Here is a 24,779-nt window from a genome sequence, read left to right on the forward strand (position 1 = left end):
TTTTTTAACGTATACCGATTTTGAACTTTGAGGGTTACATTTTCTCCAACCTAATTTTTGATTGGAATTTTGCTATTTTTGGCAATTTTCACACGTATTATGTTATGAGGATTTTAAAGATATGAAAATTGGTGTGGAGAAAGAGGACAAAAATAAAAAGGTGATGGTTTAAAAATTATGATCCTATTGTTTATATCTTTGTCGTAAATTTCGGTCAACTTTGACCGGTTGTATCTCAGGAACCACTCGTCATAATTAAACGTTTTTTTCTTTTAGAAGAAGCTTCCTGCCGCTGTCTTTCGAATACTGTTTTCATAATTTAATTTAGTTTAATATTTCCCGAGATATTCTATTTGTTTTTAAGCCAAAAAATTGTTTATAATTTTAAAATATTCCTGAGGCCGATTAAATAGTCCAATTTCAATTCTGTAAAGTACATTAGATAGGTATAGTGTCTTTTTATGAAAAAATCATAGTTATTCTTATGCATCATAATTATTGTCGTTATTATAACGACCGTAAATTTTTAATTAACATTTCAATTGTTGCTAAACTGTTCATTCAATTTCCATCGGCTTCTGGAATTTTAATATATACGGAAAGGGCTTTTAAGTTACCAAGTTATTTAATTATTGATTAACAACTACTTATCTAAAAGTTTAGTTGAAAATTAAAGATTTTGTTGGAAAAACCCGCTTTTTCCGGGGAAAGTTTTCGTCGAAGTAAATCAGAAAAAAACATGTCTCTATGTAGAATTTAATTGCGGTGAATTTTTATTTGAGTGTTTTTGGTGTAAAGTTAAAATCTTTGGAGTTATAGAGCAAAAATTTAAAAAAACACGATTTTCGGGCGCCATTTTGTTTATAAAAAAAGTAGCACACTATCTGCGGACTTTGCACATCTATATTATTAATATATACAATCATAAGATTCCAGTAATAAAATTGCTGGTAAATAACTTTTCCCAAAAATGGCCTATTCTCCGATAATCAGCCCAGACTATAAGTTTTCTGTTCGTTTGCCCCAACATTTTTGTCAGACAATTACATTTTTTGTTTAAGAATATAATTACATACTTATAACCTACTACTTTTATCGGAAAAATGGTTGTGAAGATAAGGGATGCACAAACTCAGCATAGTTTAAAACTATAGTTTGCTAATAAAAATTAAATTTTTTGTCCGACCATCGATTTGCCAGAACTATTTTTGTAGGACACTTAGCTTTTTTGATTTAGAATATAACTATTTATAACCTCCTACTTTTGTCGGAAATTACAGAACAATGTTTGTCATTGTTCAAGGAGTACACAAATTTTCAGATCATAATTTTTCCAAAATTTTCCCCCTTGTCGGAAAATGTTTTTGGGACATTTTGGATACATCTCTACGTCATGCCCTTTTAAATGTTGTGCTTAGTGTGTGTACCAATTTTCAGCTAAATCGATTCAAAACTAACCGAGAAAAACTGTTTTAAAATTTTTTTGACAATACCTCCTTGTCGATAGCATAAAATAATATAGTTTTCTGTTCGTTTGCCCCAACATTTTTGTCAGACAATTACATTTTTTGATTAAGAATATAATTATTTGTAACCTACTACCTTTGTCGGAAAAATGGTTGTAAAGATAAGGGATGTACAAACCCAGCATAAGTTAAAAGTATAGTTTACTAATAAAAATTAAATTTTTTTTGCCCGACTGCCGATTTGCCCCAATATTTTTGTCGGAAACTTAGATTTTTTCATTTAGCATATAATTACTTATAACCTCCCACTTTTGTCGGAAATTTTATTTAAAAATTCGAGAAAAAAAACTACAGAACGATGTTTATTATTGTTCAATGAGCATGTACACACATTTCCAGATAACATTTTTTTCAAAATTTTCCCCTTTGTCGGAAATTTTTTTTGGAAAATTTTGGGTACAGCTCTACGTCATGCCCTTTTAAATGTTGCACTTAGAGTGTGTACCAATTTCCAGCTAAATCGATTCAAAAGTAACCAAGAAAATCAGTTTAAATTTTTTTTTACATTAGTTCCTCGTCGTTAGCCTAAAAGAATAAAGTTTTTTGTTCGTTTGCCCCAACATTTTTGTCAAACAATTACATTTTCTGTTAAGGAATATAATTACTTATTCTACTACTTTTGTCGAAAAAATGGTTGTAAAGATAAGGGATGCACGAACCCATCATAGTTTAAAAGTATAGTTTACTAATAAAAATTAAATTTTTGTCCGACTTTCGATTTGCCCCAATATTTTGTCGGACACTTAGCTTTTTTGATTTACAATAAAACTATGTAGGTACTTATAACCTCCTACTTGTGTCGGATTTTTTTTTAATTCGAGAAAAAAAAACTACAGAACGATGTTTGTCATTGTTCAAGGAGTACACAAATTATCAGATCACAATTTTTCCAAAATTTTCCCTCTTGTCGGAAATTTTTTTTGGAAAATTTTGGGTACAGCTGTACGTCATACCCTTTTAAATATTTTACTTAGTGTTTGTACCAATTTTCAGCTAAATCGATTAAAAAATAACCGAGAAAAACTGTTTTAAATTTTTTTTGATAATACCTCCTCGTCGACAGCCTATAAGAATTAAGTTTTCTGTTCGTTTGCCCCAACATTTTTCTCAGACAATTACATTTTTTGTTTAAGAATATAATTACTTGTAACTTACTACTTTTGTCGGAAAAATGGTTATAAAGATACTTGTCGGAAAAAAGGTTGTACTTTAAAACTATTTGGCGTATCCTTATCATACTTGGCAGAAAGTGTAGGTACTGTACACCCTACTAAATTAAGATAAACAAACGTTTCTAGCTACTACCAGAGGCGTACGACAGGGGGTAGTGGCTGGTTGACCCTTCCCAAATTCTACGCCACTGACGAAATTGCTATTTTAGTGTAATTTTTTGATTTTTTAATACTCTTTATGTAAATAATATACTCTTCATTCGTAACGATAAAATGATTAGTTTTCGAGATATTTAAAATTAAAAATGAAGCGACACAATACATTAATCAAAATATCCGTGTCGTTTCCTTTTTAACTTTAAAGATCTCGAAAATTAATGACTTTATCGTTACAAATGAGAAGTATATTATTTTCATAGAATGTATTGAAGAATCCAAAAATTGAACTAACATAGTAATTCTGCCAGTGACGTAGAATTTGGAAAGGGTCAACCATTCACTTTATTCCGTCGTACGTCTCTGGTAATAGACAGAAACGTTTGTTGAACATAATTTAGTAGTTTGTAAAGTACCTATACTTTCTGCCAAGTATGAAAAGGGTACGTCAGATAGTTTTAAAATGCTGAGCAAAAATAATTTTTAAATTTTTAGTTAAAACACCCTGTAGCTCAGTAAGGAACCACATTTTATTTAAGTGTTTTAGGTTAAATCTTCGTATTTTGTGCTAAGGTTTCTACAGTTACTATATGGACAATTATTAATGAAACACCCTGTATACAACAACATGGAAGCCCAGATAAAATTAGGCAACAGATTATCGGAACAATTCAGAGTAAATAAAGGCCTAAGACAGGGGTGCTGCAGCATATCACCGACAGTTTTTAAAATCTATGTTGGTAAAGCTCTCCACCAGTGGAAATTGAAATGCAAAGGAATGGCATACAGATGGACGATGGCACTTACTTGTATACCCTCCAAGTTGCGGATGATCAAGTAATATGTGCAAATGACAAAATTGAATGAGGAATTTGAATAAAAAAATAAGCCAATTGGCTGCAGTATTACCGGCGTAGAACAACATCCTTTCCGAGAAAAAGATAGTGAACGAGACCTATTATTTACAATAAAAAGTCGAAATAATGTATTATTTACAATAAAAAGTCGAAATAATATACGAGTAAGGATTATTTCAGGTTATTATTCAAGAAAACCAACCATGTACCTATATTAAAAGCGTTAAATATTTTCTTGATATAAGTACATACATATTTACGGATCCATGGTTGAGCACTACGACAAGAGATGAGGACTTGCAGCTCTGTCTGATGGACGTGTAGGTAAGTCTAATATTATATAAATATGTAGTTCAAGTTCCTTGGTTCAAGTATTGAATATTTTATAAAAGATGACCCCGTTGCAAATTATTTATCAATGATAATTCTCAAAAATTGTACTGGTTCGACCACATTCCATTTCTCATGATGGATTGTATCGATTTTGAAATTAATAATGCTAAAATTCCTACCTTGTTCGTCTTCGTCCGTATCATCTTCAAATTCTTTACATTCCACATTTAATGGACTGCTGGCTCGACCCGTTACACTATGACGAAGATGTGCTATATATTTGGCAAGAATTTTTCCTGCAAAAATAAATAAATTTCGAATTACTATTTAAAAGATATTGATAGATTTTAGCAAAAAAATGATAGATATCAAAATTGTATAAAATTCTCCATTTTTGTATAGGTACATTTTTATTGCAAAACTAATAATAAACGAGACCATTCAATAATTATGCTCTGTCACTATTTTCCCCATTAACTCAGAAAATATCGAAAATTTGTAATAAAAGAAATTATAGGAAATCGTATTTTCAACAATTTCAGTTCTTGTACTTTTTGTCGAAAAGTTTAAAATGGCGGAGATATTGAGCAAGAAGGGTTCTCCCTTAATAGCAAGATGCTTCCGCATTCGCGATTTTAAATTTAGACTACTATTGACACTCCTAAAGATAAAAAAAAAATTTGGACAGCTCGGCATGGAAGGTCAAATGCCATCCCGACTGGACTATATGTATATCTACTTTTGAATCTGATATTGCACGTAACTTTTTCTGTATTGTAAAACTATAAAAATTCTTTTAACCACATACAGTCTTGTGTTTTGGCGATATATAGAAAAAATTTCAGCCAAATCGATGATTATTATTTTGGGAATGGAGGCAAATGTAAAAAAACGGTATTTTATCGTTTTCCACACTAAAATTTGATCAAATAGTATATTGTACAACAAGTAAGAAAAAAGACATATTCCTCACGAGCGCAGAAGTTTGTTGGCACGAGCCGAGGCACGAGGCGAGGGCCGCAAATCAAGCGAGGGAGAAATATCATCTGTTGTACATTGTACTTTTTATATTAAACCAGAAAGCCACTGCGCATTCGCTAGGAAAAATATTCCGATTCGGATTTTTTGCACAATCGTACTCAAAAAGGACCCCTTATAACAAATTTGTATGTTGCCAGGTCCAAAAGTGGGTCAACATTTTTTTAAACGTTTTTTTTTTTGTTTTTTTCCTATAATTATTTTTTTGCATCGAACAAAGTTTTTTTAGGTTTTTTGGATCATTCCAAACAGAAAAGGTCTGTAGTGACTTTTCTCTAAAGTTGATAGTTTTTGACATCTAAGCGATTAAAAATTTAAAAATTACGAAATCGGCCATTCTTAAACATCAGAAACTATGTGAAAAACTGAAAATTTCGATGTTGCCAAGGTAAGAAGATATTCTTTGAACATCGATTGATGAAATCCCGAAGAGTTTTTTGGAATACAATATCGAAAACCCCTTTGTTTTTTAATTGCCAATCAAGCGGGCGCTTGATTGGCAACCGTTGCATGTACAGTGGAACCCCGATAAGTCGGCCCCCGATAACCCGGAACTCCGGCTAACCCGGACTGATTTTTATCAGACAAACATTTCAACAATAAAAATGTATTGCTGTTACAGAATCTCGTGAACCTAATTCATTCATTTGGTGACGTCAATATACGAACGAAACGATTGAATCCGACATTACTGAAAATATCAGGGTGCAGATGGGACCCTGTCGCGCAATTCGCAGCAAATAAAATATAGTCGTATGTTTTTTGCTTCATTTTATTTCGGTTATACATACGCATTTTCAAGGTTCACGAGGTTTTGTAGCAACTCTATGTAATATAATATTTGAGAGATAATGGAACCGGATTGAACTACATATACCATAGTAAAAATGACTCATCCTGGCACACCACATTCATTGTGGTGTTATCGAAAACAGGCACCTGTATTATCCTTTATTTATTTGAAACTTTCTTAGCATTGTTTAGAAAAGACTATTAAAATTCTTTTTTTAACAATGGTCTTAGTTATCATTGTTATTAAATAACATAACATCAGAGACGGTATTGTGTGTAGTAAAGTCGTATTGTTCGCTTCGGTTTTGTAATCGTTCGTAAATTTATTCAGATTTTGTGTTTGCGTGTCTTTTGTCTATAAGGGCAACAAAACGTAAAAATGTTGTAGTGACAATGGAAAAGAAACTAGAAGCATTAAGTAGAATTGATAAAGGTGAATCTTGAAGCATTAAATTATGGTGTCGGTACATCTACAGTATCGGATTGGAAGAAAAATAGAACTAAAATCGAAGAATTTTTTTTTTTCAAATTGATAACAAAAGACAGTTTAAACAATCGGTGCAAAGCTAATAAAGCTAAGAATGAGACATTTGACGACGCTTTGTATGTGTGGTTTTGTGTGGAATGCGAACGTGGTTTACCAGTGTCTGTGTGACAATTATAACGGAGTTTATCTGTAAGCATACCATATTTTATTAATTTTTACCATTATCTCCGGCTAACCCGGATTTTCGATAACCCGGATCGGCCGCGGTCCCAATTAATCCGAGTTAACGGGGTTCCACTGTATATAGGGTGAGGCAGATAACTGGCCTATTAGAAATATTTAGAGAACTAAAGGTAACAGAATCATGAAAATTGGAATCAAGGGGTTTTGAAGGGTGATCTATTTAATGAAAATATTTTCATCAATTTACCACTTCCGGTTATACCGGAAGTTGCTTAAAACTTCGTTTTTTTAAATGGGACACCCTGTATATTTTTACATTTTTAGATTCTACTCGATGTCTTCTTTCTTAAAATATGCAGTTTTGTAATGTTATACAGGGTAGTTTAAAAGCTAATTACGTTTTTTTGTTAATTTCGTAGCAACTTTCACACCCTGTAGAATTGTAGTAGTTGGATATCAAAAACTCTATTTATGTTAAAATGATTTTTAATATAGTCTACTATTATTAAAAATTACTAGTATAGCTAAATGTTAAATTTTAGTATACAGGGTTGGTCGGATTTTCTGAATTTTCTTAAATGGAACACCCTGTATTTTAGTATTGCAATGAAAAGACATTTTATGGTACCTTTTTATTTCTTAAGCATTCCCTATACCTAAATGCTTTAATTTGTGCTTAATTGTTAATCGCGCCAAGAATGTTAACTACGTAGGTATTTTGATAGCTCAACCATTATTGGCAATTTTAAAGATCAGTCTAGATTAATATGTATTTATTTCCGAAAAATTATTTGTGATTAAATATTTTCACGACCAACCTAATAAAATTTCACGTATTTTTTGTTGAAATGAATGTTTGGCTTGAATCACCAATAACTCACAAATTAAAGCAGTTAGGTATAGGGAATGCTTAAGAAATAAAAAAGTAGCATAAAATATCATTTTATTACAATACTAAAATATAGGGTGTTCCATTTAAGAAAACTCAGAAAATACTCTTTCCGAGTTTCGACCAACCCTGTATAGTACAATTAACCATTTAGCTATACTAACAATTTTTAACAATATTAGACTATATTAAAAATCATTTGAACATAAATAGAGTTTTTGATGTCAAACTACTACAATTATACAGGGTGTGAATGTTGCTAGAAAATTAAGAAAATAAACGTAATTATCTTTTAAACTACCCTGTATAACATTACAAAACCTCATATTTTAAGAGAGAAGACATCCAGGAGAATCCAAAAATGTAAAAATATACAGGATGTTCCATTTAAAAAAACGAAGTTATAAGCCACTTCCGGTATAACCGGAAGTAGCAAATCGATGAAAATATTTTCATTAAAGAGATCACTCTTCAAACCCCCTTCATTCCATTTTTCACGATTCTGTTTCCTTTAGGTCTCGAGATATTTCTAATAGGACTTTTATCTGCCTCACCCTGTATGTATCATGCGTAAATACATTGTATATGTGCGGAAAAATATTTCGATTCAATTTTTTTTCACCATCTTGTTTGAAATATCCCCTCTTAACAAATTTTTATGTTGCCATGATCAAAAAGACAAAAAAAAATTTAAACGTTTGTTTTTTGTTTTTTCCTAAAACTAATTTTTTGCATCGGACAAATTTTTTTAGGTTTTTTGGATCATTCCAAATAGAAAATATCTTAAGTGACTTTTCTGTAATGTGATAGTTTTCGAGCTATAAGCGATTGAAATTTTAAAAATTGCAAAATCGGCCATTTTAACCCTCAAAACTATGTAAAACAACAAAAATTTCAATGATACCAAGGTACGTAGATATTTTAAGAATATCGATTGATGAAGTCCCGAAAAGCTTTTTGCAATACAATACCGAAAACCCCTTTGTTTTTTAATTGCTAGTCAAGCGGTCGCTACACTATTTTTAACTGTTGCATGTATACAACATTGTATGTAATATGCGTAAATATATGTGCGGAAAAATATTCTGATTCAATTTTTTTTCTCCATCTTGCTTAAAAAGGTTCCCTATTAACAAATTTGCATGTTGCAGGATCAAAAATGTGTCAAAAAAAATTTTAAACAATTTTTTAAACTTCAAATGTTCTCGGATTACATCTTATAATCTTATACACATGCAACGGTTGAAAATAGTGTCGCTCCCGTTTGATTAGCAATTAAAAAACAAAGGGGTTTTCGATATTGTATTGCAAAAAGCTCTTCGGGATTTGATCAATCGATGTTCAAAGGATATCTTCTCACCTTGGCAACATCGAAATGTTCAGTTTTTCACATAGTTTTTGAGTAATCTTGGGTAATCTTCCAAAAATAAGATGTTGAGGAAACTTAAATTCTATTCCGGTGGTCATCATTAAAGGAGAATAACCGGTTGCTTGATGTTTGGAACTTTTAAAGACTAACACGAATAGAGGAATTAAAGTATCCCACTCTTTTTGATTAACAGCAACAATTATTAAAAGGTATTGCACACAGTTCTATTATAGGTATATTTAGCATATTCTATCTGATTGCAGACGGAGAGGCGTAGTGCAAGTTTTCTGAATAACCAAAACCAAAATTTTCATTAATTCTTACCATAATTCTGATTTAAACTTTCGTCCTTGATCAGAATGTAACTCTAAAGGTACTCTATGTCTTGATACGTCTGCGCTATGAATTCTTCTGCTACTGTAGTCGCTTCTTAATTAGGAAAAGGTGCAATTTCAAACCATTTTGAAAAACAATCTTAATAATAATCTAAAAAATTACGTACTTGTTTCCTCTCCCTGTCTTCGGAAGTGGACCGTGGATATCCACTGAAAATCCTTCAAACAGACCTCGGGAAAGATATTGTTCCATTATACCACGACTTCTTTGTTCTTGGAACTTTTCTACCGTTACATAAATCATATTTCTTACACCAACCTTCTACATTTTGTCGACGATTGATCCAGTAATATCTGTCTCGAACTCCGCCAGTGTTCTTTTGACTCAAAAAGATCCTCTCTGTCCTCTCTGCAGAAAGGCTGCTATGAAGTTATTGCAACACACTTTTAATGTGTAATTCTGGCAGTACCACTTGTTGAAATGTACGTACTCCATCGGTACTTTCCCACTTCCGATATAATAGACCATTGGAAGGATACAGAGATTCCCATTGAATCTAGTAGGTACGCCTTTAGTAGGTAGATTCCCTTTAGTAGGTACGCCACTATATTTGGTTATTTCCTCTTATTTTCTTGTGTTGCTCCATTTTTAAGTCATTCTCATATGACGTTTAAGTCATTATCCTTCTAAATGATTTTAAGGTTCGCCTAAGGGAAATCTGATCATTATCTTCTTCCTATTTAACTGTGGTGATCCGGAGACCTACTTCTTTGATTAAATTCTCTTTTGCTTCAAGTAACACTGACTTTTAACCTATAATTCGTTCAAGATATCTTGGAATTCTTGTAATAGTGCATTTAATTCATTCTTCTAAATTAACACCTGTTCTCTTAACTATTCGATTTCATTTTTATTAATCGCTATGTTTAGTTGCTGTCAAATTTAGAGTCAAATGTGTTTCTAAACAGTTCAGAAACACAACTCAAAATAACAGAAAGAAGGGGGTCGGGGTTGAACCACCCCCCCCCCTATTGGGATATACTCTGAGCTCTATACGCTTAACACCATTATGTGTTATTGACAAATCAAAGTTGTAACCCCCCGCCCCTTAGGATCATCCTGGTTACGCCGTTGGAAAGAAGACAGCTACAAAGTGAAAGGGACATTGAGACGAAAAATGGCGACAGGTAGAAAAGAAATTTTCCAGCTTAGGGATAAAAAGGGTGAAGTAACAACAGACAGACAGAAAATACTAGGAATAGTAGAAGAGTTCTACACTATATTATACACAAACCAAATTAACAATATCACAAATAAAGACAATAGGCAAAAGGTACTCGAGATAAGATACAATATGCACTCAAAAAAGTGAAAAACAACAAGGCTCCAGGAGATGATGGAATAGTTACAGAAGCTATAAAACTTAGCGGAACTTCTCTTCTGAAAAAAATACAAGACCTCTTCAATCTCTACTTGTATAGTCAAAAAATTCCTATAGCTTGGAATAACTCCATTACAATTCTTCTGCATATAAAGGGTGACAACATGAACCTAGAGAATTACAGGCCAATTTCTCTACTCAACCAATTATACAAACTGTACACCAGAATAATAACCAATCGATTGGAAGCAAAATTTGAGCTGTACCAGCCAAGAGAACAGGCTGGTTTTCGCCCCAACTACGGTACAAATGACCACCTACAGTGCATCAAAGTCGATTTAAAAATCAACTGAATACAATAGACCTTTAGTTCTAATGTTTATAGACTTCCATAAAGCGTTTGATACTATCGAACTACCCGCACTACTTAAGGCATTGGAAGCGTGTCGAATTGATCATAGGTACACCAATATTATAGAATCTATATACAGAAATGCTACAACAACTATAAATCTGCACGATTCTACCAATAAGATATATATCAGGAAAGGTATTCGACAGGGATATACTATGCCGCCTAAGTTCTTTACTGTACTTGAATATGCTTTGAAATCATTGGAATGAGAAAATAAAAGAATAAATTCTACGATTCTCAGATGATATTGTTCTGATTTCAGATGACCTAAAAACTGCCAATGATATGTTAAATGAACTCAGCGATGCAGTACGTAAAGTAGGTCTAAATATTAATTACCAAAAGACAAAATTGATGACGAATTTAGTTCCGAGCCATCCTTTAAAGTAGAAGACGTCGAAATTGAAGTTGTTGACAGCTACATATACCTTGGACATACGGTAAAAATTAGCAGAGACAATCAAACTCAAACTGCTGAGCTGCTAAGAAGAATAATTCTGGGATGGGCAGCATATGGAAGACTGCGTGATATTTTTAAAGGCGATATACCTATCAGATTAAAAAGAAGAGCCTTTAATCAATGTGTCCTGCCTGTTCTTACATATGGCGCAGAGACACTTACTCTACATCTGCACGATCTGCACGATCATTGTTGGGCATAACGTTAAGAGATAGGTTAAGAATCGAAGAAATTCGTAGAAGAAGTGGTGTAAAAGACATTATAAAACACATAGCCAAAATTAAATGGAAGTGGGCAAGACACTAAAATGAAAGATGATGGGTGGACCATAAAAATCTTGGAGTGGAGACCGAGAGCTGATAGACGGAACCCCGGAAGACCACCCACAAGATGGACTGACGATATAAAGAGGATTTGTATTAAGTGGATTGCAGCAGAGCAAGATATATCTGAATGGAAGTTTTTCGAGGAGGCCTATTTTCAGCAGTGGACGACTATGGGCTGATGATGATGATGATGATGAGTCAAATGTGGGAAGTCGATTTCTTAGAAACCTATACCTATAGGTACCTAGTATTTCTAGTAGATACGACTATATGACGGGCTTCTGAATGTCGACCTAGGCGACCTTCTGACCTCATTCTTTTGTTCTTCTTTCCTTGCCTTCTGCAATTATTTTGCAAATGTCCTATTCTTCACAATTAAAACATCTTCTAATTTGATATTGAGATTTTTGTTGAAGATTTTGCACATTGACAACTAGAATAAAATAGAAGTTTGGCAAAATTGACTCAAAATTAGGGAAATCGTATATCAATCGACGCAAAGTTACACGAAGAGTTTATGTAAATATCGACTTCCGGTTCCACTTCCGGTCACGTTGGGTGAAAACCCAGGACTTACGAACTCCAATTGCTTGTTAAATAATTAAAAGCTATAATATAAGTAAAAAACTTAAAAAGACAGCCGTTCTACATCCTGTCACAACATAGGCGTAACCAGGGGGGGGTTTTGGGGGTTGTAACCCCCCCCCCATTGGGATGTACTTTCAGCTCTATACGCTTAACATCATATCCCTCAGATATTTCCAGTAGTTGTAACCCCCCCTTTCAGGTAGATGTAACCCCCCCCTTAGGATCATCCTGGTTACGCCTATGTGTCACAATAAAGCTATTTGATTTTACTGATGTTGAAACGTTATTTTTAACGATCTATAATATCTTCGAGAAATAAAATTGAAAATAACTTTATTAGTCTTAAACCATTTTCCCCCAGCCCATTAATCTTTAAATGGCGACACATAAGATACCGCATTATGATGAAAGAAGAAATTTATACCACTTAACTGATACATTTAACAGGTGAAAAAACCGGTACCCTACCTGATCTTGAGCTAGCAGCCCTATCTTCGAACTCACTTCTACTTAAATCACAGACTTCGGGACCAGTTCCGGGAAACCTTTGTGGGTCCGGTTTCGGATGTAAAGAAAATTTCCTAGTACACCATTCCAACCATGACTTTATGTGGGTGGTGGTCCATTCAAAAGGATCTGTAAAAAAATCCTTGTTATTAACATAATTAAAATTATATATTAATTTTAAAGTTTAAAATGTACATAATTCAGCGCTATAGGTGATTATCATTGTTGTGTATTACAGCATCTTCTATGAGACTCGTCTTACTCTTTATAAATAAAAAAAAATTACAAAAATTACGAGTTCGTGCGAATTGCGACATTATTTTTAGAAAAAAAAAACGTTTTTGTTTAGAGTTGACTGAAGTTAGAAGAAGGTTAGCAGAAAAAAGAGAGGTTTTGAGAAAAACAATTAAGTACAAGAAGTCCTAGAGACAATAAAAGACACGAAAGCAGAAAATTATAAAAAAGAAAAAAGAAAGCACACAGCTTTTTGCACTAAAATTATTATAAGGAGATGGAAAGAATACTTCAAAGAAAACCTAAACGCAGACGATAAAAGTGATCAAAACCACACAATGTATATAATAATATATCAATACCGGGTGTCCACTTATACAGGGTGTCCCGGAAAATAGTGCGTTCCTTTAAGGTATGGAGAGAATACACAATTTGGAACAAAAAAGTCCTATACCATTTTTTTCTAAAGTTAACCGTTTCCAAAAAAAAGTTAACATTGTTTTCCATATACCTGTATTTTAATGTTTGGAAATTTTAATAAACTGGCAACATCGTTCGCACTACGACATAATAACATAATAAGAACTCGTTTGTGATTGTGATTAAAAGTATTTAAAATAATCCAACCTAATAGTAGGTAATACTTATGTATTTACTATTTGTTTACTAAAATTATTTTCTTTTGAAATGTATTGAAATACCTATTGCATAATTTTAAACGAATTACACATCTTTTAACATAAAAACACATCTTTTAACATAAAAACACATCTTTTAACTAAACTAGTATTATGTATTTAGTAAGGTTTAAATGGGTTGAATGCTGAGTATTGCTGAGGGCTTTAACTGAATTACATAGTTTTAATAGTTTACAGTGGAACTTAAATACACCAGATAATGTCTCAGTAATTTGTTTACTTGTGAACTGAAATAACTAAGTTGTACTTACTTGAAAATAATTAATATACCGAATAGATGTTTCAAGTAACCTTTCACAAACACCATTCATAGGTAATAACATAATAGGTAATACACTCACTATTCGAAAACATTTTCGGCATTGACACTAAACAGGATTCTTTAAAACTATCTGTTTACTATCATCTACTATCTATTTACATGGGACTGTCTATGCTTAAATTTGCGTACCGCACATAGTTGTCAGATTTAAATTTGGATACCAAAATACATTTTAATTTTTTGGTCAAACGGTTGCATTTAGAAAAAAATGTTATAAGAGTTTTTTGTTCTACATGGTGCCTTCTACCTATACCTTTAAGGAACGCACTATTTTCCGGGACACCCTGTATTTTCCCCCATTTTAACTGCCTATAACTTCTAAACGGCTCAAGATAGAAATATGCGGTTTTCACTGACATGTTTTATTTTAGTAAAAGTTTTGTCTGAATGGATGGAATTTTTTATATCGCTTTCAAATACGAAATAAAAAATTGCGGATTTTTGAAAAGAACTTTGTTGACTTTTTTTTAATGGAACAGCCAGTATATTCTTTAGTAAATTGAAAGAAAGGTTATTCACCTATCTAGCGATATAAAGTTTTTCAAAATCGGTTGTCAAATCACTGAGTAATTAATTTTTAAAATGAGAGGTGCAACGTGGATATCACATACCTAAATAACATAACTAAGCAAGTTATGTGATTTCCACATTGCATCTCTCATTTTAAAAATTAATTGCTCAATAATTTGAAAACCGATTTTAAAAATTTTTATATCGCTGGATAGATAAATGACCGTTTTTTCAAGTTTTTAGGTAAATGACTATTTTTTATATCGCTTTTAAATAAAAAATGGCGGATTTTTGAAAAAAAAAACGTTGTTGACTTTTTTTATCAAAACACCCAGTATATTTTTTTGTGTCTTGAAAAACGGTCATTTACCTATCCAGCGATATAAAATTTTTTAAAATCGGTTGCCAAAAATGACTGAGCAATTAATTTTTAAAATGAGAGATGCAATGTGGAAATCACATAACATAATATCATTTTGCTCAGTTATGTTATTTAGGTACCGTAAAACGGGGTTACTTTGCACTGAGCAGGGTAACTTTGCACCGAACGTGTAAAAGTATATTTTTTGTAAATATACGCTCAATTTTCTTTAGATATTTGTACTACCTTTAGAACACATAGGCAACATCGCAATACATCAGTAAGACGCGCGCGATTGTCCCTGCGGTCGTTAGTTATTCATCAGTAACGATTCGAATATCAACCTTAAAAATTTATTATTTTCTGGCTTTGCAAAATCATACAGTACAGACAGTCACAGCGGTCAAAAATTGGTAAGTACACATCTAATGATATATACCATAACCGATTGCGATTTTTAGTTGTTAAAATAACGGTTTTAAACGAGGATAGCAATAACAAAAAAAACATTGTTAACATGTGCACTTAAGACGTGAAATTGGGTATACTTTGCACCGCCAACTTGCAAGTGGTGCAAAGTATCCCCAGGAGTAAAAGTTAAATAGAAAAATTGTTTTAGGAAATGCCCAGACATTATAAAAGGAAACTGGGATCTCGCAAATATGCAGACTACACAGAAGAAGATCTGAAGGCATGTTTGTCAGCCATAAAAGATGGCATGAGCACAAGAGTTGCAGCTGAAACCTTTAAAATCCCAAGGAGAACTATATTTTATAAATTAAAAGGAGTACACGCTGGAAAACCAGGATACCCAACAATATTCTCGTACGAAGAGGAAAGGTGCTTCGTACAATGTATTCAGCGCCTTAGTGATGTTGGTTTTCCTGTTACTGGGATGGAATTGCGGCAAATAATAAAGAGCTATTTAAATTGCCAAGGAAAAAATATTACTCGCTTTAAGGATAATACTCCAGGTATCGATTGGGTCAAATCATTTTTAAGTCGCCATAAAGACCTTACTGCAAGGATAGCCTCAAACATTAAACGAAGCAGAACAGCACTCAATGCAGACCAAATGACTGAATACATTGAAAATTTAAGACAAACTATAACTGGTGTGGAGCCAGATGCTATTTTTAATTATGATGAGACTAACTTAACAGATGATACCGGAAAAAAAAGGTATTAACTAAACGTGGGGTTAAATATCCTGAACGAATTTGTAACTCTTCAAAAAGTAGCATTTCTCTTATGATGTGTGGAAATGCAGCTGGTGAGCTACTACCTCCTTATGTGGTGTACAAATCCAAGAAGTTGTGGGACACCGGGACTGAAAATGGCCCCTCTGGTAAACGTTATGCAAATACTGCCTCTGGTTGGTTCGAATCACAGACATTTGCAAATTGGTTTAACAACATTCTATTGCCTAGGCTTAAAAAAATTCAGGGAAAGAAGGTCCTTTTTATTAGACAATTTGTCTTCTCATATTAATGTCCTGGATTTGTGTCGAAAACACAACATTCATTTTATATATTTGCCTCCGAATAGGACCCCCGTTACACAACCGTTAGATGTTGCATTATTTGCTCCAATGAAAAAGGCCTGGAGGGAAATTTTATCTCAATATAAGGAAACTCATGTAGGCAGTAGATCAAATGTACTTGAGAAACAGCATTTTCCAACGCTTTACGGTCATTAATCGAAAAAATACAAAAGAATGGCGATCAGATATTAAAGTCCGGTTAAGAAATGCGGTATCGTTCCTTGTGATGTAACACCGCTCTTGGAGCGGTTAAAAACAACTAAGCGATCTAATGTGATAACTGATAGTGATTCAACAAATAATAAATCAAGTTCGTCGGATATCGAAAACACTTTCATTCAGTATTTAGAAGATAAAAGAAAGGAAGCCACAAAGTTTAAGACACAAGGGAAGAAAAAGAAAATAACTGTTCCGGCAGGACAAAGTATTGCCCATTCTGAAATTAGTTTAAAAGATCTAACTGAAGCATCTACTTCCACACCTCATAAAGCTGTTGAGCCAGAAATCGTAGATGATTCAGAGGAGAACAATGTTTTGGACGACCACTTTCCAGTAGGCAGGGATTCATCAGACGATGAAATAAATGAGGTGCAAGAGATGGAAGAAGAAAGCGAATTTAATGAAAAACTCGCCATTGGTGCCATAAAACCTCCCAAAAAAATTTCCAGACGAGGATTGTACATTGTTCCAGAATGCGACAAATTGTGGTGGGATTAGTTTCAAACTTCGTATTTTCACTATTGCCGTTATAATAAAGTTTATTCATTTAAAATGTAGCAATGTTTTTCCTTTTATGCTTCTTTCATAAATGTAGGTAGATTTAAATTAAAAAAATTGGCCACTGAACATTTTTTTGCATTTAATTGGTGCAAAGTTTAAAATCCGGTAGGATTACTATGCACCAGTAAGCATATTGTAGCCAAATATTATTAAAATATCGAGTGGTGCAAAGTATGACTCTTCTAGGGTATACTTTGCACCACTAATAAAACTAGGTTTTTCTTTTAATTATGCAATATACCTAAAAAATAGCTAAATTAAAAGCTATATTACGACCTGTTCAATAGATGTATATAATAAAAAGTTCAGATCTTCTTTCAAGTAACTTTATATCCACTCTAAGAAAAAAAAATAATAATAAATGGTGCAAAGTAACCCCGTTTTACGGTATGTAACATCCACGTTGCACCCCTCATTTTAAAAATTAATTACTCAGTGATTTGACAACCGATTTTGAAAAACTTTATATCGCTGGATAGGTGAATGACCTTTCTTTCAAGATACAAAAAAAATATACTGGGTGTTCCATTAAAAAAAAGTCAACAAAGTTTTTTTCAAAAATCCGCCATTTTTTATTTCGTATTTGAAAGCGATATAAAAAATTCAATCCATTCAGACAAAACTCTTACTAAAATATAACATTTTAGCGAAAACCGCATATTTCTATCTTGAACCGTTTAGAAGTTATAGGCAGTTAAAATGGGGGAAAATATAAGTGGACACCCGGTATAATTAAAAGTGCGAATAAAAGTGCAGAGCGTAGAAATAGGTGTCGCTTTTCCGAACTTGCACGGTCCTATTTCTATTTCTACGCTCTGCACTTTTATTCGCACTTTTAATTATATTGGCTAATCATATGGTCCTGGTTACTGGATAATTTTCAAGGCCATAGTCCAAAAAAATAATAAGAAGAAAAAATAAGATTTAGGTTATGTTATTCAAACGTAAACAATTGTATGTAGTAAATAAAATTAGTTATTAAAATGCAGTATTGCAAGCAAAATACAATTAATTAAATTTACCTTTATATAATAATTGCATATCATATCAATATTGTGGAGCAATATATAATTTTTCTGCTTCAATGACAGAAGGTATGAAATGTACGTCAATTTGACAATTTCAGTTGACAATATGAATTATTTAAGAAAGTTGCAATATTTCTCCGCTATTCGCGCACGATCGTTTCGCGTATCCCTTCCAAGTACTTGCACACCGCGAATACGGCAATACGGCGGAACAACACTAAAGAAACTAAAAAACAATAAAGCGGCAGGGACGGGCGGAATTTCGGCAGAATTATTAAAATATGGAGGATCCAAACTCTGGAGAACCATTCATTATTTTAATAACATTATTATGGACCAAGAAGCAAATGCTGAGGCAATGGGCAGTTGGTCTTATACAGCCACAAGAAGATATAAAATCACTAAAGATAATATTATAATGAAAGCCGATAGGAAGACGAAAGTCCCAGAACAAGATGATTGGATGACGCGGAAGACGACCTGAATGATTGAAAATAATGGAGGAGAAGGAGACAAGAGATGTCTGAAGAGAAGTACATAGCCAAGCCAGACAGCCAAAGACCTAGACAGGGTTATGATGCTAAAAGAAGAAGAAGAAGAACTTTGGACTGATTGAGGTTATAGTAACTGCATTTACTGGTTTGGCTGACTTGACCCGAAATCTTGCTGGATGTGGTCCCATTTGCATTTGCTGTAGAAAATATACTTACCTATAGCATTGACGTTCGTTATGATTGTTACATAAAGTGAAGCTGTTTTTTAAATGTATCTTTATAAATAGGAAAACTTAATATTACAGATTTGATAAAACGAAAGAAATTCAAATTTAAATAATTAATTGAAAGGGCTCTGCGTATGAAAAATAGGAAAGACAGATTGTTGCCACAAATTATATGTCAAAAAATATGCGCGCCAGTGGTGAATATAAAATTCCTAATAATTGTATGTCAAAAACTACCTCTTAAAACCCACCAAATTCCATTACAATGTTGCCAGTAGTCTCAACAAAATCGAAAAAAATATTTAAATTCTTTTTCGTCAGCGCCCTGTAGATATCTTGAAAACGCATGGCGTTACAAAAGTGTTTTACTAAGTAAACCCCAATTATTTTTCAGTTTTTTACCTATCCTAGAGAAGGTATTACCTTCTTTTAAAACACCCTATGTATAAAAATAAGTAATTGATTTAACGTAATAGCGTTGATTGATAAATAATATACCTACCTTGTATATTTTAACAATCAACGGACAACGGTAATAGGTATTTACCTATAAGTATCAAGAGTTTTTTATTTACATCCCACTTTTAACCCCGGCTGGTTGATGAATTCCTGTATTTAACAAAAAAAGGTGCCAATTAAACAATATGATTTATAAGTAAGGATATTTATAGCAACAGGAAAATTACCTTGCATACATTATTTTTAATGTAATAATAACTGCCGTCCTTCCGTCCTTGATTTTTAACCTACTCAGTGGGACTCCCTTTTACCTCGTTCATTGAAATGATCTCTGCTCTCGGATGGATGAGAGATATTCAATCATTTGAACCAACATTACTCACCAAATTAAAATGCGTTACTCTGTAATTTGAAGAGAGTTCGTGCGAAATGCGACATTATTTTTAGAAAAAAAAACGTTTTTGTTTAGAGTTGACTTAGGTTACAGTAAGTAATTTATTTTGGTGAATAATTTCTTCCGAGAAATATTCTACTGTATTATTTATATTAACGACGTTGAATCATTTCCGCTTTAAAGACTTACGAATAATAAAGATTTTAATAAACCGGATATAACTATTTTTATATGAGCTACCATATTGTCATGTATTGTTGATCTTTTTATATTGAACTGTTTTCAAACGTTAAGTAAAACAAATAATGGAACATTAAACAAAAACAAGTGCTGGAATTGGATGAAGAATAAGTATAAAAAATTTGTAATTTTAATAAATTAACACATATGCATGAACTTTTATATACTGATGGCCAAAAAAAATGCAACTCTTTGTATACAGTTACAGTTATGCAGTGGCGGCCCGTGAGGTAGTGCCATAGAGCCATGGCACTACCTTGCTAACTATCCATAAACATATTTTTTATCTTCAAAACTTTTTAATTCCTATTAATTTTTTTGTGTGTATTTCTTTTGATCTTCATAAATTATATAAAATATGGCAACTATGGGCGCAATACCATCCCTGCCGACAGCGGAGAGTATTCGACAGGAGAATCTCCTTCGCGCCGAAGTCAGTACTGGCACGAGTAAAGAGAGAAAGATTTTACGAGCATTATAATATGTAAGTGACAGAGAAAGGGCTATATTGGACTATTAGTATACCTTAACATTAGAATCTCTGTGCCAGGCACGAGGGTATGAAGCCAGGTCTATTTATTTTGAGTTTCTTTACGTGCTGGTTTGTCGCTTTTATTATGTATATTTTCTGTTAAAAAGTTTTTGTATTTATAATTAAACTTTTGGTGCATCATGATCGTGGGTATTTTGATAATATTTTGATTATTTCTTAAGTTTAATTTATTAATTGACAATAAAGATTAGTATTTTAAACATTTTTTTGGTGGTTTTTCGCTAGAAAAAAAAACTACAAATGTTATAAGGTGTTGTGGAGCTTTCGAGTTAGCTTTAAGAGGTCACGACGAAAAAGAAAATTCAGAAAATAGAGGCATATTTAAGGAGCTGGTCAATTTTAGCGCCGAATTAGACAACGACTTAAAGGTTCATATTATTCAAAGTACCAGATCTTTCAAAGGTCTACCTTCTCCGGACATTTAGTTGCTTCTAATTTATTTATGTCGGAGAAGTTTTCTGCTTATAAGCATCAGTTCTCCGAATCATTTCTTAATGAACCATGGAGACAATTTTAATTTTTAAGCAAAACTCGGTTTAAAACTGAATTAGAAGTAGGTACTGTATTAGCGAGACGAATTAAGTACTACCTCTGGGGCTGTTTCGCTATTGGTTTTATTGTAGAGGGAAGGTTCAAAAAGCACATTTGAAGAAACTATTAAACTTTTAAGTATTTTAGTTACCATTCCTATATCAACATCTGAAGCAGAACGCTGTTTTTCGATGTTTACATCGAAACCTAGTGCTTTAGGTATGCTATCTGCAGAAAAGCATTTTGTAAATTGTATTGATAATTTTAATTATAAAGTCATTGAAAACTTTGCAACCAAAAAATAGATGAATGAACTTCATATATCGTAAACTTTAAAAGTGACATTACAAAAATTTGTGCATGTGTGTGAATAATGAAATAGTATTATTTTTATAAATTGGTAAATAGAGACTAAATCGTAATAACAATTTTCAAGCACTATCAGCAGTAAATGCTGGTGGTAGGTTAAGAGGTTTTTATTATTAATTAATTTACGGAACTGTTTTGATTTTGATCAATGTTGGACAATTGCTTGGCACCTCAGATCAATAAACTTAAGATATGTACATAAGATAAAAGTATCCGCGCATATTTTTTTTAGTTTTTGTTGTCAGTATACCTTTTTTTGACAATATCGTGAATCCGTCACTAAAAATTTTGGCGGCTGCCCGAGTTGTGGCACTACCTTCTTAAAGTGGTACGAGCCGCCACTGCAGTTATGTATTTGCTTGAATTAAAAGTATTTTTTTTGTAAGTCTTATTTAAAAATATTAACTTGCATGCATAGAAATCAGCCACTTCTAAATTTTGACTTGAACTACTTAGTTTATTCGCATAAGCTATGCACTAGACTAGAAGCGTGAAGCGTTTGAAATGTGGACATTTAGAATTAAGAATTTAGGTTAAGGATTTCATGGATAGATAGAGTCACGAATATAGAAGTGTTAAGGAGAATAGGCAGAGAGAGGAAAATTGAGCACACGATAAAATAAAGGAAATTGAAATATCTCGGACATTTCGGGAAGGGTGGGAGAAGCGTAGGAAGGAGACGCGTTTCCTAGTTTCCTGGTTGAAGGACCTGAGAGAATGGTTTGGTTGCAGCTCAAGGCAACTGTTGAGAGCAGCTGCCTCGAAGGTCAGAATAGCCATGATAATTGCCAACCTTCATCGCGGAGATGGCACTTAGAGAAGAAGAAGGAAATGCACTAGATGTAAACATCAGTTGACAGCGATGTCGTCATTGGCAAACATTTAAAAAAAATTTAAAAATTCTAAGAAAAAGCGATTACAAACATTGCAATTTGGCATTATATAGTGCCTCATATACAGCCAACGGTGAAAATTAGATTAAACAAATAGGGGAGTGCAATTAGAACGAAAACATGTATTGTTTCGGAAAAATTCAAACAAGCTTATATTTTTCTAAACCTTTTTTTGTTAGTTTATATACATGTTAAAGTAAAAAGTTCTACTCGCGTATCTTTCCGATAATTGTTTATTAATTGTTTAAACAATAATAATTGTTTTGTATTAATAATTTTAAAAATATCGTTAAATTCATCATTTTACTTTGATCAAATATGTTTCTATTTTGTTTTTGATTATACTGAATCCGAATATGGCATTGCAATTTTAAAATTCTTATACAGAAGCTCTTATACAGTATGTCGGCGTAGCTAGGAACCACATGGAAAACTTTTTTATTATCAATTTTACGAAAAAAAGTTATTCTTAATAAAATGCTCTGGATAGTCAAAAATCTAAAACTCAACCATCAGATATCAAATTTTATCAATTTTATACGAGTTATGTCAAAAATATGAATTTCGTTGAAGAGTAAAGTACCTTCATATTTCAGAATATCAAAAAATGCTATTATGAAAAGTTGTTTGAAATTAAAAACTATGTTTAAATATACAATTACATTATTCTAATCGAAAAAAATTTTTCAATATTTTCTCAAATTACGGATATTCATCATCATTTTATTTCAATTATGATAACTATTTTATTATCACTTTTACGAAAAAAAGTTATTCATCATAAAATGCTCTACCTGGTCTAAAATCTAAGATACAACCATCAGATATTAAACTTTTTAAATTTTATACGAGGTATGTAAAAAATATGAATTTTTCTTAAGAATTAAATGCATTTATTATTCACAATATTTTAATTAGAAGGATGTAATTGAACACTAAAACAATTTTTTTAATTCCAAACAACTTTCCTTAATAACAATTTTCGATATTGTGAAATTTAACGATGCTTTACTCTTGAGTGAAATTCATATTTTTTTACACACCTCGTATAAAATTCATTAAATTTGATATTTGATGATTGCATCTTAGACTATATACGATGCAGAGTATTTTATAAAGAATAACTTTTTTTCGTAAAACTGGTAAAAAAAGTTATCAATAGGTTCCAAGTTACGCAGACATACTGTATAAGAGCTAAAAAAAATTTTTTTGCTGAACATTTATTATTGTTGAAGTTTATTATTAAATATATTTTAGGTTAGTTTTACAGAAAAACGTTTTGATCACTTTATATAAACATTTTTTTAGCTGGTAATTTTCGGTTTTTGTATTACATTTTTGTTATCTTTCTTAATTTTCTCAAAAAGAAACAGTTTATTTCATTTCTAAAGTAAAATAATTTAGTGAATTTTAAAGATTTCATCCTAAGCTTTAAAAAAGCATTTATAAAACTGTAATATATCTGTTCAAACTTGAGTAATACCGTCTTAAAATGGTGGTAATTCTATAAAACTACGAAAATTTCAAAAATTATATTTTTTAAGACGTCATATCATTTGAATTTAATTTTTGAGATTTTTTTTAATGAAGCATCATTTAGTACGACGCTTGAAAGGTAAGTTGTGCAAAATTGAGGGTTTTATAAGAAAAACTGTATTAGTTACACATTTTTAAATCATTTTTAAACAAAATTCATGTAAGGCTCATTTTCCGCCCCCACCGTACTTATACCCATACATTTTATTTCTTTTTATTATAACCATAAGATATCTAATTATTCTTCTTTTAGATTCAGTTTGTAAAATTTCATTTGATCCGTTAGTTAAAGAATTACATTAAAATAACTCAACCTTGCACTTCGTCGTACGCTAGTTTACAGTGCGCCAATGTTTGTGAGAAGGGTGACTTTGGCGTTATAAATAAAAAATTATAGAAGATACAGATTTAATTTTAGAAAATTCTTTATATAAGGTTTTTTTGTAAAATTTTCTGAATTTTTCAATGGTCAAGTCAGTTTTGTTTTAAAATTTATATTTTCGGAGTTATTTAAAAAAACATAAAACTTCGTAGTTCATTTGTTTAATAAAAAATGAAGCACCCACTTCTCGAGTAGAACTTTTTGATATGTTGTTTATTAAACATTTCTTAATGAAATTACAAAAAGTTCTATCTTGTTTGATTTTTTCCGAAGTGAACATCTATATGCACTCCCCTAAAAGAAACGTTGTTCTTATGGTATAACGACAAGCGGCGGCAGATAGATACACATAACACTGGTAAACACACAGTTTGCTGCCGGAAATTTTCAGTTTGCAGTTTCTAGGTAAT

At 32.2% G+C, this 24,779-nt stretch overlaps 1 protein-coding gene across 1 annotated transcript in view; it reads right to left on the reverse strand.

Annotated features, from left to right (window-relative positions):
• LOC126886102 (DNA-binding protein D-ETS-6-like) overlaps window positions 1-24,779 on the reverse strand; it is a 244,754-nt gene that overhangs the window by 160,657 nt on the left and 59,318 nt on the right. Inside the window, exons 2-3 of the mRNA XM_050652946.1 lie at window positions 12,777-12,944; window positions 4,224-4,340 (exon numbers count right to left, since the gene is read on the reverse strand). Coding sequence (XP_050508903.1) covers window positions 4,224-4,340; window positions 12,777-12,944 — 285 coding nt within the window. The remainder of the gene's footprint in view (window positions 1-4,223; window positions 4,341-12,776; window positions 12,945-24,779) is intronic.

The sequence above is a fragment of the Diabrotica virgifera genome, chromosome 6 (genome assembly GCF_917563875.1).
Source record: "Diabrotica virgifera virgifera chromosome 6, PGI_DIABVI_V3a".
NCBI lineage: Eukaryota > Metazoa > Arthropoda > Insecta > Coleoptera > Chrysomelidae > Diabrotica > Diabrotica virgifera.